Genomic DNA, 16,261 nt, shown 5'->3' with positions numbered 1-16,261 from the left:
CCGAAGCCCGAGCCTCAGCTCCCGGCCCCGGCCGCCCCGGCGGGCGAGCAGACAAGCCTCTCGGGCTAGTGAGTGCCGGTCGGTGCCGATCCTCTGTGCGGGAATCTCCCCGCTTTGCCCTCCGCACCCCTGTGGCTGCGGTCTCCTCCGCGGCTTCGAAGCTTCCCCCTCTGCCACCCGCAGTCTCCGCCCGCGAAGGGGCTCCTAGTGTGTGGAAACCGTTTCTCCTTCACGGCTCCCTCCCACTGGTGCAGGTCCCGTCCCTATCCTTTTGTCTCTGTTTATTCTTTTTCCTTTTGCCCTACCCAGGTACGTGGGGAGTTTCTTGCCTTTTGGGAGGTCTGAGGTCTTCTGCCAGCGTTCAGTAGGTGTTCTGTAGGAGTTGTTCCACGTGTAGCTGTATTTCTGGTGTATCCGTGGGGAGGAAGGTGATCTCCGCGTCTTACTCTTCCGCCATCTTCCCCTCGTCCCCGGGAGCGCAGAGTCTTAACCACTGCGCCACCAGGGAAGTCCCTTGAAGCCGTGAATTTTAACAGGTTAGCAGTACATGTTTGAGGGTATCTTTTTTTTTTTTTTTTTGGCTGCGTTGGGTCTTCATTGCTGCTTGCAGGCTTTTCTCTAGTTGCGGCGAGCAGGGGCTACTCTTCGTTGCAGTGCGCGGGCTTCTCATTGCGGTGGCTTCCCTTGTTGTGGAGCACGGACTCTAGGCATGTGGGCTTCAGTAGTTGTGGCTTGCAGGCTCAGTAGTTGTGGCTCGGGGGCTGTAGAGCACAGGCTCAGTAGTTGTTGCGCACAGGCTTAGTTGCTCCACAGCATGTGGGATCTTCCCGGACCAGGGCTTGAACCCGTGTCCCCCTGCATTGGCAGGCGGATTCTTAACCACTGCACCACCAGGGAGGCCCCTGAGGGTATCTGTTTTGCTCTTAGAATGTTTTAAAAGAAAACCGTTTTTCGGGAGAGACGCTGAGTGAGTTTTTCTTAGCTGGATTTCATGCCGGTTCCTTGTAGCTTTTGCCTCCTGTGTTTCCCTCAGAGCCTGGGTCACACTGCGTGTCGCATGATGGTTTCCATCGTGGAGGACACCTTTTCCTGAATCTGTGTTTGCCTCTTAGTTGAGTCCTTAGCAGTGGCTTCTGCTCTGAAGTGTGGCACTGCTGCCCCCGATTGTCACGAGGATGGGTGGGCTTCAGGCCTCCCCCTCTGCAGGGGGCTGGGCTGAAGGGGCGTTGTGCCTCCTCCCCTCATCTGCTTGGTCAGTGGCGACCGCGTGTTCCAAGCACCGGGGGTGCAGCAGTGAATGAGACAGATGGGGACCCTGCTCTCAGGATCTTGGTGACGTCCAGCCATGGAGCGTAAGTAAAAGTCGGGTGAGACAGGATGAGCTGGGTGTGGAGCGCTGCGAGGGAAACAGGCTGGGCCGCGTGGGTGCTGCCGGGAGGGCCGCATGCGTGGGGACCGAGGCTTCCCGAGGAGCTGCCGCTCAGATGAGCGGAAACAAGCAGCCGTCTGGAGCCCTAGGGCCAGAACGTTGTAGGCAGAGGGAAGGGGGAGCACAGACCTGGGCGGGGGACGCACGTCACGAGGGGCGTGGCCCAGTGCTGGCGCCTGCGAGTCTGAGGGCAGTCCTGCTGTGAGCACTTCTCCACCTGAACAGGGTCCTACAGGTCCCGTGCAATCAGCAGAGCCCGTGATGGCACCAAGAGCCAGCAGAGCTCTAACAGGGACACGAAGGCCAAAGTCAGCAGTGCTGGCTGGCATGAGCCAACAGAAATCCACGGCTAAATTTGCAGAACCACGGAGAGCTCCGGGGGACTTGCTGCCTCAAATATGTTGAGCTTTTTCCAAAGCTCACGTATCAAGCCTACATGGACCCATAGTCTAGAAACCCTGCTTTTGTGGAAGGAAGCCACCAGGGAAACTCTTGGAGAGTTGAGGAATGTGTGGCTTTATTTACCCTGCGAAGCAGGAGCAGGTCGGGGTGGAAGGGCTGATCCAAAGCCAGCGGCTTTGCCCTGGTGGACGGTGGGCAGCCAGCACGCAGAGGGCTTCCCCATGTCACCAGGGTCATTCTTGCTGCTTTGACACAGCACCTGTTAACTCACTCAGGGTTGGTAACATCAAGATCCAAACACACCAGCAAGTGCGTCCCCGAGAACCTGCTCCTCCGGAAAGAGCCGGAGCCCCAGCCGGGCCGCCTGTTCTCCTTCATCGCCTTTACCCGGGGCGGGTGGCCTCCCTGCCTGCCTCTCCACGGGCTTATTCCTGATGGGACCTCTTTTTAGGCAGGGGAATCATCATTGTCCGTCACGTAAATACCGGTCCCACTTACCCACAGTTGTTCTTCTGGGGTCCTTAAAACTGCATTTTAACGAATTCTTGGTTTGAACATTTATGTTTTTTGCATGACAGTTCTTGTCTGTCGTACATTGAATCCTGCGTTCTGGCTTCTGCCCTCCAGTGAGACAACTTCCCGGGTTTAATAGTGGCCTCTCATGCCCCACCCCCCCGCCCCATGACCTCTCCATTCCCCTCCTTCTCTCTGTGGCACACGCCACTGTTAACACGGCCTCGTCGCGTGGCACCGCTCCCTCCCCTTGGGCAGCCCGGGGCGCCTTCCCGCTCCTGTGCAGCCCCCTGGCCCTGCGCGTGACCCTCCCCGCACCCAGGCAGGCTCGCGGCTCCCTCTCTCCTTCACTGCTTCTACTTCTCCGCTCAGCTGTCGTTTCTGGACACCCACTCCGCTTACCACAGGCCCCGCTTCTGGGCTCTGGAGCCTCTTCACTCTTCACTTCAGCAGTGACTGGAGAAAACCACATCTCCCTGTGACACTCCCCTGCCGATGCCCCGTCTCCTGGGCACCAGGCTCAGTGGTTTAGCCTCATCCGTGGCCCCTTCCTCCCTGCACCCGAGAAGTTGTCCGTTCACGTAGACTCCAGCTCAGGGCAGATGGGTGGAGGGACGATGGGCAGAGGGAGAAGTGGGGACAGCAAGGACAGCCCAGGCGGGGCTGTGACGGGCGTGAGAAGAGAGGGCAGTGCTGGGAAGAGCAGCTCAGAGCGCACAGGGTGGAAGAGGTTGGAGAACGTCTGTAAACACAGGCGGGAGGGTGGGGGGACCTGGTAGAGGAGAGGCTGAAGGTTAAAAGGAACAGAAAGGATCCTTGCTGGCTTCCTCAGAAAGATTCAGCAGTGCTGTCTCGCTGGTAACAGCTTAGCAAATGCTCCTTCCATTACAGATCCTTTAGAAACTTGTCCTACAGATTGGCCAGCACATTGGAAGGGACAACACAAGCCAAGGTTATGCGTTGCAGCATCATTTGTAGTATCAAAAAATTGCTGGTAAAATGCATTACAGACATCCACAGCGCTGTGTCTAATGTGCCACCATTGTGTTTGTTAAAGGCGGGTGAGAGAGAAGCATTTAAATTCATATTCGCTGATATACACATAGGGCACTCTGTAAGACCCCTGGAAACCAGACACAGTGGCTGTGGAGGGCAGGGGGTCGTGGGCTGATGGGAGAGGCCTTTTACCATGTACCTTTTTATAGTCTCAGAGTCTTGTACCATTTATGTATTAGAACCTCTCCCAGATTTTCCCCAAAATGAATTTATTTTGAATTCGAAAAACCTCCAAAGTAGTTCTACTAACTGAATGAAAGTCAACCTGTTTAACCAGGGAGATGATCTGACTTCTCTAAACCTCCCTTCACAAGTCTTCTCCAGCGGCTCCAGCTTATCTTCTCTCACTTTGCAGGAAGTATTTCTGACTCGTAATTCCTCCTGCCTTTCTCCTCAGAGAAATTCTCTCCTTGCTCCTTTTATTAGGAAAGCCTGATCCAGTTCCTTGCATTTCTTTCCCTTTCTTCCTCCACCCAAAGGCTCTATACACTCATTACCAGGTTAGATAATATTTAGACAGTTCACACCAATAGGAGCATAATTATTTTCCTTAACACTTGAACCCTTAGCCTGACATTTCCTGGTAACTCTAAGAAAGTATCAAACTCTTGACTTTATCGTAATAAGAAACACTGAGTTCGGAAGGCCGTGTCTTTAAGGCTGAGTGAAGCACAGCAGCCAGGCTGACACAGGGCAGCCGACAGAGGAGGGAGAGTTAGCGGGACGTTTTTGGTGGCAGGAGAGAGCGCCGTCTCCAGCCGTTGAAAAGGCTGTTTGAAAACGTAGTAGAACTGGGACCAGGGGACAGAGTGGCCCGACGGGGTGGTGGACCCGCAGAAACGGGGGGGCTGCTTCGTGAGTCTGTATGAGTGGCTCTTCATCCAGAAGAAATTTCGGCTAAAATGGCAGATAGCTCGGCTCTAATAATAAGATATTTCTTTGAATCAGTTTCGATTTTTCTTTCAACTTCTCAAGCCCGGAATATGTCCTCTTCATGAGACCCATTCTAGTTCAGTTCCGTTCCTCAAAAGTCTCAAATTTTGCAGCTTCTCTTCAGTACATTCCTTCCCATTCCCATCTCTGTTTTATCAGGCGGGACCAGTGCGAGGGCGATTTCCTCGTCAGACTTGGAAGGCAAACAGACGCCTTTCAAAGTAGCCTCTCCAAAGGTTCTACTTTTTAAGCTTCTTAAATTAACAGTCGATCCTGGGTCTGTCGCAAGCATTTTTCCCTAATTCAAAGGCGAGCTGACGGCAAGACCTCACCGACTGCTGTGCTTTCGGACCCCTGGCAGGTTCCTCCCCATTCATGGATGCGCTGACGGCCAACGGGACGACCAACCTGCAGACGTCAGTCACGGGCGTGACGGCCGGGAAGAGGAAATTCATCGACGACAGACGAGACCAGCCCTTCGACAAGCGGCTGCGTTTCAGCGTGAGGCAGACGGAAAGCGCCTACAGGTACAGGGACATCGTCGTCCGGAAGCAGGATGGCTTCACCCACATCCTGCTGTCCACAAAGTCGTCCGAGAACAACTCTCTCAACCCAGAGGTGAGCGCCGCGCCGTCCCTGGGGCCGCTCGGGGCCTCCTGTCTCTCTGGGCCTGCGGGGCCCGGTCCCTGCTCTCCTGTGCCCTTTCTCATCCCCCATCCCCACCCCGGGCTGTTTCACCCGACGGTGGAAGTCAGCGCAGCGCGGCAGGTCTGCTCCCCGTTATACGCGGGGACAGTGTGGTCCGCCGAGGGCCTGGCTTCGTGCTCGGGGCTCTGGCTGTGAACAGGGAGGTGGCGGTGGTGCCCCTGTGCTTCCACCTCCCGGCCAGGAGCTCTTCATCCATCAGGGGGGACGGAGGGCCTCCCTGAAGTCACGTGTAAAGCGTGTGCACACGCCATCCTGTAGCTTTCGTCAGGTCCCAGAGCTCTCTGTTCAGACAAGATTAAAGAGCCCCAGGTCCAGCCTTCCGAGTATCTCACCATCCTTCCCTGTTGGTCCCAGCACTCCACGTAGTGGAACTTACAGCTGCAGTGATGCTAATGCATTTGTTACCGATCGTACCCGGTAAAGGTAGCTTCCCAGGATCGAGGGAGACTGGTGCTCGCAAAGGCTCGTAAACTTGGTTCTGTGAAGTATCTAAAATCGGAAGTGTTTGAACCTGCACTATATCATGCCTAAAATTGTAAGTTCTGGTAGTTGTTTCCTGCTTGTGAACAGCTAGGTCAAGCCTTTTCTGGACGAGAAAACCAAACCACAGAAAGCTAGTGTGTCTGGCCAGGATCACGGGACAGGCTAGCTCAGGGCTGGTCCCCGGTATGTCGTTAGACCGTTGGTTATTTGTAAGTCCTTCGTAGAGGCCATTTTAAGTGGTTTGTGCCCTTCTAAAATGCCTCCATGCTGACGTGCTTGTACTTATTACCCTTACGCGCTAAACTTGGGGTTTCTGTCCCAAGTATGGAGGCTGGTGTCAAATGAAACCAAACTAGTAGTTTGCTTGAACTGGTTGCATGTGCCACCTGCTGTCCAAACTGTAGAAATGCCAAGGGGATATAATATGTAACTCACCCACCGAGAGCCGCAAGGACTGGACCGTTGAGTAACTCAGATTCACACATCCCTCTAGTTACACTCCGTCCGTAATTTGTTATGTGATGATACTCTGGCCCCATTGTTCCCAATCCCTGGTTTCAGAAAATAAGAAACTTGCAAGTTACTTGGTAGGTACAGGCAACATATCGGGCTGTAAATGCACTTTGCGTGGATCGAGATGGTCCAGTGATAAGATGCTCTTCGCGTTCCCTTCGCGCCCGTGACTCCCGGTGCCTTTCAGGTGATGAAGGAAGTGCAGGGCGCCCTGAGCACGGCCGCTGCTGACGACAGCAAGCTGGTGCTGCTCAGCGCCGTGGGCAGCGTCTTCTGCTGCGGCCTTGACTTCATCTACTTCATCCGGCGCCTGACGGACGACCGGAAGAGAGAGAGCACGAAGATGGCCGAGGCCATCAGGTAAGCACACCTGGTCCGCTGTGAACGCCGGCGTGACCCAGGCCCCATGGGGCGGGTCTGGACGGGCCTGCGAGCGGGGCGTGCGTCTCCTCCCCTGAGACTCGCTGGTAGCAGAGTTGATCAGATCTGTCTCTGCTGTGGGCCACTTGCCTTGAGCAGATGACGCATGTCAAGGTTGGCTGGAGCCCCGCACACGCTCGATGGGGGGCACTCCAGGGGCAGAGCGCAGGGTAGCACGTGGCGGGGGTTTCGGCCGTCTGCGCTCCATGTGCTCTGCCGCCAGCCCTGGAATACAGACACTGTCTCTTTCACGTGGTAACTTACCATTTGCTTGACTCTAAAATAAATCGGCTGGACTTTATGACACACTAGTTCCATAACATCCCATGAGAAGGTTTGTTTCAGTACAACACACAAGTTCATCCTGAGTTCCAGCTACACACAAAACTAGATGATACAGATGCACGGAGTTTCCTTTCTTTTACCCACCGCAAGGCATCCACTGTTTATTTGTATGTCTTCCCCAACCTTTTTCAAACATTTTCAGATGTACATTCCATACACACACACACACAATACAGATGTATTTTTAGTTCTATCAAATAAGTGGAATTATATTGTGTGTTGTTTTGCAACTTTTCCCATTTAGCAGTATAACTTCCGACATTTCTATTTCCTCTGTTTTCGGATTTTCTACTCGTATAACACAACGTTGCAGGAAGCTTTCTTTAGAACCACATGATTCTGCAGTAAGCATCTGCAAGTACATATTTTGTATATATTTCATGCTAATCACTATAAGCATAATTAGAAGTGTCTGATTTTTCAGAGATTAGTTTTATTTGAAGTGAATGAAACCCAGTCACCAGCCAGAAAGACTATTGTACTGCCCTGCCTACCTCCTTAGAAGTGTCATATCCCTAAGGGACCCCAAAGAACCCTTTGTGTGTCTTTGTCATTTAAAGAGATGCAGGCTTGCAAAGTGGCAATAACGTTGGTTGAATCTTCTCCAAAATTCTTAGTTATTTGGAGAGTTGAAGTTGAGCTGCTTTTGATAATTATTGGGCCCCATGTGGCTGCGACTCTAAGCACTGACACTGAGGGCACTGGGCTTTCTGGTCCCTAAACCATTCGAGGGCTGCACAGCAGGATGGTGGAAGCCTTTTTCCTGTCTTGGCCTGGAGTAGGCGGGGCATCTCTCTCCAAAAGATCTCCCCAGATGGTTCTGATGGGCGCAGCCCCAAACAGCCCATCAGAGGAGCCCTGGAACCCCACACCTTGGGATTATAGGGCATTGCCTTGGCCTTTTAGAATATTTTTAATAATTCTCAAAATTAATGTTTTCTCATACTGTATACATGTGTGCATGTACACAAGGCATCATCTGTTCGTTAATCTTTTCGAACATTACTACTATTTTTTAGGCTATCATAGGGTAGTTGTTTTTCCAAAAATAGTTTGAAATTTTATAATCTGATTTTATTAAGCATTGCTTCTGGCTTCCTAAGTAATTTCAAACTTGCAGTGTACTAGATGGGACCATCTTGTTATTCAGTTTCAAAGTAAACTGCTTGATCAATACACGTAATTCCTTGACAAGTCGTCAGTAACTTTAGGATAACTTGTAGATAGTCCTAATTATTGACCCATCCCACCCTTTCAGGATGAATTACAGGAACTTAATGTTCATTTTTAAAATACAGATGCTTATGCCTCAGGTGGTGACTTTTGTGTATTTTACATAAGATCACACTGACTTTCCACCTGACTGTGTGATTTGGGGGCTCTGCTGAGTGAGAAGACAGGATTTGTTGCCTCCATTCTGGCTCAGTCCCCCCTGTAGACGGTTCCCTGAGTTCCACTAATAAACTTGCTGGCCCGCTCCTCCAGGGTGGGGTTGCCCTTGAGCGGGGCAAAGGCTTGTATTGTTGGGATTAGACAAAGTAGAGGAAGGATAGATCAAGAGCGATCTCACGTGTTGAACTTCCAGGTAACTTTCAATGCTTATTTTCTTCAGCCACCCACTCCATTTCAGAAACTCCAGACTCTCCTCACTCCCCACAAAAGGCTGAATTGGTATCCTAGGGGAAAGCCAAATCTTGCTTTAGGAAATCAGTTCTTCTTTAAATGATACATTTTTGCCAATGTGAATTTTTCTGAATGTACTCAGGCAGGATCCAAAAATAGTTACACCAGATTGACTTAACCTTTACTCATTTGCATTGAAATTCATTTTTATGTGTGTAAGGTTGGCTTACACACATAAAGCTATTACTGCGTGTATCTTTTGTTTCTGTGGTGTCTCATCTCAAATTCCTTAAAACTTTGGGCAAAGAACATCAATCACAGCAAGTTTCTGAAAGAAAGGTGGGAAATAGGAAGGTCGGGTCTAAACTATTAGATTCTTAAGTATCTGTAGGGGCTAATTCCGTTGCTGGGATTCTTGGCAGTAACCAGTTTGCAGATTAATTGTAACAAAAATACTCAGCACGTTAGTGATAAAAACAGTTATCAGGGATCATTTTATAACCTTAGGCTTTTGCAGTCTTTGGGGACCAACAGCTGCTGCCTCGGGTCTGAAGGACCAGGAGCCTCCTCTCCCCAAATGGGGGTGAGAGGAGCAGAGATTTGGGGAGGGAACAAAGCCAGAGAGGAAATGTCCCCTGGAACCTGACCTCTTCCCCATTCAGTCCTGCTCCAGACACTCTTGTGAAGGGGGAGCTCAGTTGAGAAACGGCAGTGAACTGGCCCTTAAGAGGCCCGTTCTTGGTTTCCCCAAAACAATTCCTAGGCTGTTGTTCTTAGGTGCTTTTCTAACTTGGTGAGGTCTGTGGGGTAGTAGATGTTCTTCAAAAGAATGGAGAGAATTCCGGTTTTGTTTAATAGTCTTTTTGTGGCAAATATAATCTCTTTCCTTCCCTGCTGTTCCCAGCACAGCCTTTCACTCAATTCATAGGTAATCCAGAGGAAACTGAAGTTTAAATTCAGTATGTTGCATTGAGCACATTTGAATGTTCATGCATTTTAAGTTCTAAAATACACTTGCTTTACACCCAGCAAAGCAGTGGACAGACGGTCCCCGGCTGCCAGGCCCCCGAGAGCAAAGGCAGCTCCCGTCTCCTGCCTCTGGCTGCTGTGTGGCTAAGCCTTCTTGGCTCAGGGAAGTTTCCACAAAACAGAAAAGCAGTTCTGTGAACTTCTGTTTGGGGTTTTTGGGGGGGTTTGGTTTTGTTTTATTTTCACACGAGAGGGGTTTCTCTGTGCTTGCTCTGGCGTCTCAGAGCTCATCAGACAGCACAGTGGGTCCTCCAAGAAGGGGCAATGGTCTTCACTCCAGAGTGAGGCAGTTAATTCATACTCCTCCCAGAACGAGCCCCGGGCTTAGATTATCAATCCAAGCAAAAATAAAAATAAAATCATCTTGGGGGGAAAAATTCAGTTCCAATTTCTCCAGCCTGATTTTGCAATATGTATTTTAGCAGATTTTTTTCTTTTATACTGACATAGAGCAGGAGGATTCATTCCTTGTACCCTTTCTCTATAGAATCCCTTTATTACATTGTTTTGATCACCTCTTTCATGTTAAGCTACCATCCTATCCATGGTTTCCAGATGTCAGCACTGAAAGAGCTTCCACTTCGTCCCTGTTCACGGGAGCAGATGAATGTGGGGCTACTCGGGGAAAACGTCTGCTTTTTTTTTTTTTTTTTTTTTTTTTTTTTTTTTTTTTTGCGGTACGCGGGCCTCTCACTGTTGTGGCCTCTCCCGTTGCGGAGCACAGGCTCTGGATGCGCAGGCTCAGCGGCCATGGCTCACGGGCCCAGCCGCTCCGCGGCATATGGGATCCTCCCAGACCGGGGCACGAACCCGTATCCCCTGCATCAGCAGGCGGACTCTCAACCACTGCGCCACCAGGGAGGCCCCAAAACGTCTGCTTTAAACCAGGGAGACAGCAGTTACCTTCGCAAGGGTCATTGGTAACTGAGCATAGAAAATGCATTTCTGTCACGACTCGTTGACCCAGAATCCTCAAAAAGTGGCAGAACTGAAGTAGCTTCATGCACGTGGTCTAGGATTATTTCAGGGACCTGTTGTAAAGGTTGTCTGGCTCTTTGCGTCCTTAAAACCCAGTGTGATCTTCCGAACAGCGCCCCAGGCGCTCGGTTAAAAGTCTCTGCAGCTCATTCGAGTGGCCTAATTCTCAATCCCCCCAACCTTGGGGGGGATTGAGAACCTGGGGAAGGCTGAGGCCTGTGCTGACTGCAGGGGCTTTTGCGAGGAGTCCCCAGAGTGAGGCTTGCAGGCTGCCAAACTCTGGGGTCCTCTCCACCTTACACACACTCCCTCCCTCCACACCTCCCCCACCGCCGCCCGCCATCCAAGGAAGACACGACCCTTCACGTCAGGATTTGGGGAGGAGGGGAGACTAGATGCTAAGTTGTGATTTTCAGAGACGATCTGAACAGATTTGCCTTATTTTTAAATTGCTGAACTGTAGGGAGCAGCACCCAGACTGGTGTTTTTGGCCCTAAAGCTGGGGGTCGTCAGGTTTAGACTTTGGAGTTCTGGACTTCTGATCTAGAACGTAGCTGGCGTTAAAGGCGTTATCTTGTATTCATTTTGGGTGGGTTTGTCCTTTTCTTCACCAGATCATAGTTAGCTTCCACTGCGGGGGAGGGAGATGCACCATCTGGCCCTGAACCGAAGAGCAGCCCACCTTCCCAGCCTGACCCTCCAGCAGGTCCCAACGGTGTTGGCTGGGCCGTGTGAGAACCACACCCTCTGTGTCCTGGGAGGCCTGCTTGGCCATCTCCCCAGCTCGCAGCAGGAGAAGCTGTGCAGCCCTGTGTCCGGGCCGTGCGATGCTCTCGTCAGGTCCCACGTCTCACACGAGCCTGTGAGCTTCTCATTCCTACGTCCCCCAATTCATTCCATCTAGTTCTGTATAAACTCAGGAAATATCTGTGTTTCCAGTTAAACGGTGAGCCGTCTGAAATCACAGACCAAGTCCAGACCTGGGGGCTGGAACCCTGGGGTTCCAGGCTACCACAGTGACCCCCAGGCCAGGCCTCCTCCGGGAGAGCTGCTGGACTGGTCCTCGGAAGCCTATCGTGGTACCTGGGCTCCTCCTGCCATCAGGGGGAGCACCTTCTGCTGTGTTGTTCCCACAGAATTCACACAGGTCCTGTGGCAACAGCCACCCTGGCCTGGCGTCCAGGGCACGCACCATTAAGCCTTTGCAGCACAGGGTACATAAACCCAGGGCCCCCAGCAGCAGGGAGAAGGCCATCAGCGAATTCCCAGTCACGGTGATGCCCCAGAGGTCACATCTTGGTGTACTGAGTGCCATAGATTCTTCTGTTGCTCAAATATGCAGGGTTTTGAGTAACTCCATTTATTTCCCATTTTAGAAACTTCGTGAATACTTTCATTCAGTTTAAGAAGCCTATTATTGTAGCCGTAAATGGCCCAGCCATTGGACTAGGAGCGTCCATCCTGCCTCTCTGTGATGTGGTTTGGGCCAATGAGAAGGCTTGGTTCCAAACACCCTACACTACCTTCGGACAGAGTCCAGATGGCTGTTCCACCGTGATGTTTCCCAAGATTATGGGAGGAGCATCCGTGAGTAGCTCTTTTTAAAGAATCATCTTAGAAAACTGCCTGAAGAAGTCTAGTTTGGTTAGTGTTTTTCTAAATATATATAAGGTGTCATTCTGGGGGGACTTTGCATCAAATGCACTTGTAATTCAGCTCTTGTTCTTAAATCACGAAATCACACTCTTAATTCAGGAGCTCGTGGAAGGTTTTCATGGTTTGGTTCATAGACTGTTTATGGAAGAGGCCCTCCTCCCGTGAGGAATCTCTGTCTCTGTGTAATTAACACCGATACCCACGAGTAGTAAGCACCCGGTTTGTGACCCAGATGAACCAGAGTTTGCAATCAACAGGTTCTTGGCCTAATACCCTGAAAGCTGCACTTTTAAGGGAAAGCACGAAGGAGCAAAGCTGCTTAGGATGAGGGCCTTTCCCAGGGTAGTGCGGGGGTGCTTAGCTGTTGAATCCACCAGTAACGAGAGTTTGGTATGCAGCTTGTGGTTTGTAGAAAGTTCACGTTGTGTTCCTCACTCCTTGAGCTGTAATTGGGCACGGGCTGGGGTCCCGGCCTGGGGCTGCAGGCGCAGACGCTGAGGGCGAGGCCGGGCCCTGCAGAGCTTCACCCCCACGGGGAGCTCTGGGGCACCTGTGGGACATGCACCCTGCTGTGGGCTGGAGTGGCTGGCTGCCGTGTCTGTCACCTCTGAGCTCGGGCTGTGGTGTCGCCCTGCAGCAGAGGGTCCCCAGGGCTCCTGGCGTCTGTGCCGACGGTCTCCAGCAGCTGGGCAGCCAGATCTGGGCAGCACAGCCATGTCCCTTGGGCACCACCTCCTCCTCCTGCCCGTGTGCGGGGCCGCACGCCTGGGTGCAGGACTCCCCCGCTTCCTGGGGGAGACACAGAGGAGGATGAGACAGGGGTGCTGCCTCAGGTGGGGGCCACCAGCTGACGAGGAAAAGGATGTTGCATCTGCTCGTCAGTGATGGTGGAAAAAGAGTAACTGCAGTTGAGAGAAGTAGGCGTCCTGGGCACCCGGGTAACAGTGGAGCAGCCCTGGCAGCAGGCACTGCCCGCAAACACCACACAGCACCCTCCAGGGCGCCCGGTCAGACAACTCGCCGAAAGGCGGAGAAACAATTGCAGGCTGGAGGGGGCCTGACAGCTCAGGGCAGGGGTCCTGGGTCAGAGAAAGGACGTTGTGGGGGAAACCTGGCACAATTGGCAGAGGGTTCGTGGCTCAGTCGTAAGGGCCTCGTGTTGATGGTAATTTTCTGGTTTTGGTCATCGCAAGGTGTTCTGTGAGGCACAGCTGGGGGATGGGGCCCAGAGGCACTCCGTGCTGCTTTTATCATCTCCCCGTAAGTCTAATCATCTCCCTGTAAGTCTAAACTCACTCCCAAACAGAACGTGTAAAAGAGGAGGAGTTACGTGGGACAAGCCGCAGCCCCCGTGGCCACATCTGGTCTCAGGGCCCCTCCCCCTCGTCTCCCTTCCTGCTGTAGCCCCCCACCCCAGCTGCCCTCAGTGGCCATCCTGGTGGGGACGCTGGGCCCTGTGCCCACTGCCCTGGTCCATGGATGGGTGCAGTCAGGTGGGAGGACCGTGTGGCTCTGGGGGGCCCCCTGCCCGGGCAGACATCGTGGCTTGAAGGCTGGCAGGACCCTTGCTGGCAGCTGTGGCCCCTCTAGGACCAGCCACGCCCAGAGCTGCAAGGAGGGGAGATGGCACCCCTTGGGATCAGCAGCAGGGAGGGAGGGTTGCCGTGGCCGTGCTGGCCTCCACCGCTTGTTTCCCAGCCCGCAGGGACGCGGAGGCCAGCGCCCGTCCTCTCAGAGTGCATGTCCACCCACCGACCACCAGGCCAGTAGCCCCAGGAGGGGTGGGACGGGGCTGGGACGGGGACCCCGAGGCCGGCATGAGGAGGGTCTCTGGTCTGGGGCCACCCGAGGCCCTGCAGGTGGGGCACAGTCCCAGGCCAGAGTGAGGACCGGCAGCTGGGCTCCTCAGGACCTGCCAGCTCGGCCCTGGTGTCCGGCTGGAAGTACAGCAGGACAGTGGCTGCACCGGCCACTAGGTTCACGTGGTGGATCCCCCCCCGCAAACCAGGCCTGCCCGGGGGAGCCGCGTAGGGCCAGGCACTGCTCTCTGGTGTCTGTGCTTCCCCTGTGGGTCAGGGCAGACCTGCCCCGCGTTGCCCTCTCTATCCCGCCCCCTGGAGTAGGAAGGCCAGTAGGGACTGGCTCGTTCTCGCGAAGGAAAGGAAGCCAGGCAGCAAGGACAGCTCCCGACTGGCCGTCACCGCCCCCAGGCCTGAAGAGTCCAGAAGAGGGAAGGAGAAACGGGGTGGGGGGACCTCCACGTGGTAGAAAACAGGGTTCAAGGAAGTGACGGCGAGGAGCTGAAGGCTGCCCGCCCCGTCCCTCCCACTCCAGACGGCCCAGGGCCCGCAGTGTCTGCGTCCACCATCCGAGCTCAGACCCTGGGGTTCAAGTCAGTCTTGAGAACGTGCTCCACGCTCAGTGACCGGCTTGTGGTCTTGTCTGCACGATGCAGTGGAGTGCATAGAAACACGAGCTAGGAAACGGGACCTGGCTCCCCGCCCTACGTTGAAAGGCCAGGAGATCCGCAGGCATCTGCTTTCCAGCCTCACCGGTGGTTTCCAGGAGGTGCATGGGTCTGTCAGCTGAGACGTCTCAGTAACAGCAGGGCCTTTCATAAGGGTTTTACCTCTTTTGGAAAAAAGTATGTTTTACCAGAGCCTAGAAGCTCGTGGTCAAGTCTTCATGACCATCAGTCTTCAGGCTAAACTACGGAGAGGAAATTGTCACATCAGAACAGGGTGAGGTTTCTTTGTCAGATGGATTCTCTCCTTTCTCCTCATTGCAGCATCCGAGCCTGTCGTTCGAATGAGATAAAACTCATACATGTTGTGTTGAGACCTGAAAGTGACCTAAGTCCAGGACCAAGTTTTTTTAAAACGTGTATGAAATTGATTTTAACATCTGCAGATGTGAACTTCTTCCATCAAGTCCTATGAAGTAACTGTGGTCAGACCCTCTTAAGCAGACTAAGTGGTCATCCAGGTCCTGCAGAGTTCATTTTTACCATGTGGATGTTAGGTGTGGCTGCCCAGTTATGCTGCAGCAGAAACATCCCCGCCCTTAGAACCTTGCTCGGTGTGTTCAGGACAGTCAGCCGTTGGCCTCTGACATAGGAAACGTGGTACAGCAGTTCTGTGCCTGGTGCAGGTCCCTAAAACCACACATTGCCATTAGCCTTGCTTACGCCTCAGGTGCCTGGGAAACCGGTTTGTGTGTCGAATGAGTCCACACGTGGGAATGGCTGGCACTGGGCGGCGGCAGGCGGGAGGGACAGGCCAGTCACTGCAGATCCATAGCAGAGGGACCTCCTTTAACTTAGATCCTTGGTTCTGTCCAGGAGATCCTGTTCCTCCTTTTACATCTTCTTGAACGCTCGCCGGCCGCTGGTTACTTCCCCCACTGACGGCACCTCCCGTGTCTTACTCGCTCACAGTCTGACCTTTCAGGGGCTGAGTTTTCGGTCCGCGACCTCCCGCGTCTCACGCGCCCTCCGCTCTTCTTCCTTCCAGGCGAATGAAATGCTGCTCAGCGGACGGAAGCTGACGGCGCAGGAGGCGTGCGGCAAAGGCCTGGTCTCCCAGGTGTTCTGGCCCGGGACCTTCACCCAGGAAGTCATGGTCCGCATCAAGGAGCTCGCCTCCTGTAACCCAGTCGTACGTCCAGTTCCTTCTCTTCCGCGTGTCAGTGCTCTCACCGCGACTTTTCCCTGCAGGGCACGCACAGGGGGCGCCCACAGCTGCCTCCATGTGCGACAGCGGAGGCCGGGCTCGGGCCTCTGCTGACCTTACCCTCCCTCTGCAGACACGGGGGAGCCAAGGAGTGCAGTTCAAGCTGAGAGTCAGTCACTTAAAAGCGTCCCGTGAAAGTCTGCAAAAAGCAACGTTTCTAAAGTTCTTTACTGCTTCCAAAGCCCTTTCGTACAACCGCACTTATTTCTCCCTCAGTGGACTTTGGTTTTTGTTTAATAAGTGTGCTGGGTAACAGTCTTCTAACAAAATTGCATTTAGCAAATTACAGGGTGAAGTGTTATTTCATATTAACTGACACAACTCCCATCTAAGCTGTCCCAGGCATCTGACAACTCATTACCGAAATTAAATTCTGGTTAGAAAACTCCCGGGGCAGGCATTCTCAATGAGTATCCCAGGCATGGACAGGGTCCACGCTGGG

At 53.1% G+C, this 16,261-nt stretch overlaps 1 protein-coding gene across 1 annotated transcript in view; it reads left to right on the top strand.

Annotated features, from left to right (window-relative positions):
- CDYL (chromodomain Y like) overlaps window positions 1-16,261 on the top strand; it is a 135,661-nt gene that overhangs the window by 118,732 nt on the left and 668 nt on the right. The window contains exons 3-6 of the mRNA XM_079712851.1: window positions 4,695-4,951; window positions 6,225-6,397; window positions 11,809-12,019; window positions 15,601-15,744. Of these exons, the coding sequence (XP_079568977.1) occupies window positions 4,695-4,951; window positions 6,225-6,397; window positions 11,809-12,019; window positions 15,601-15,744 (785 nt within the window). The remainder of the gene's footprint in view (window positions 1-4,694; window positions 4,952-6,224; window positions 6,398-11,808; window positions 12,020-15,600; window positions 15,745-16,261) is intronic.

This window comes from Hyperoodon ampullatus (genome assembly GCF_949752795.1).
Source record: "Hyperoodon ampullatus genome assembly, chromosome: 10".
In the NCBI taxonomy this organism is placed as follows: Eukaryota; Metazoa; Chordata; class Mammalia; order Artiodactyla; family Ziphiidae; genus Hyperoodon; species Hyperoodon ampullatus.
The sequence above is the reverse complement of the archived record's forward strand: the minus strand, read 5'-3'. Positions and strand labels throughout refer to the sequence as shown.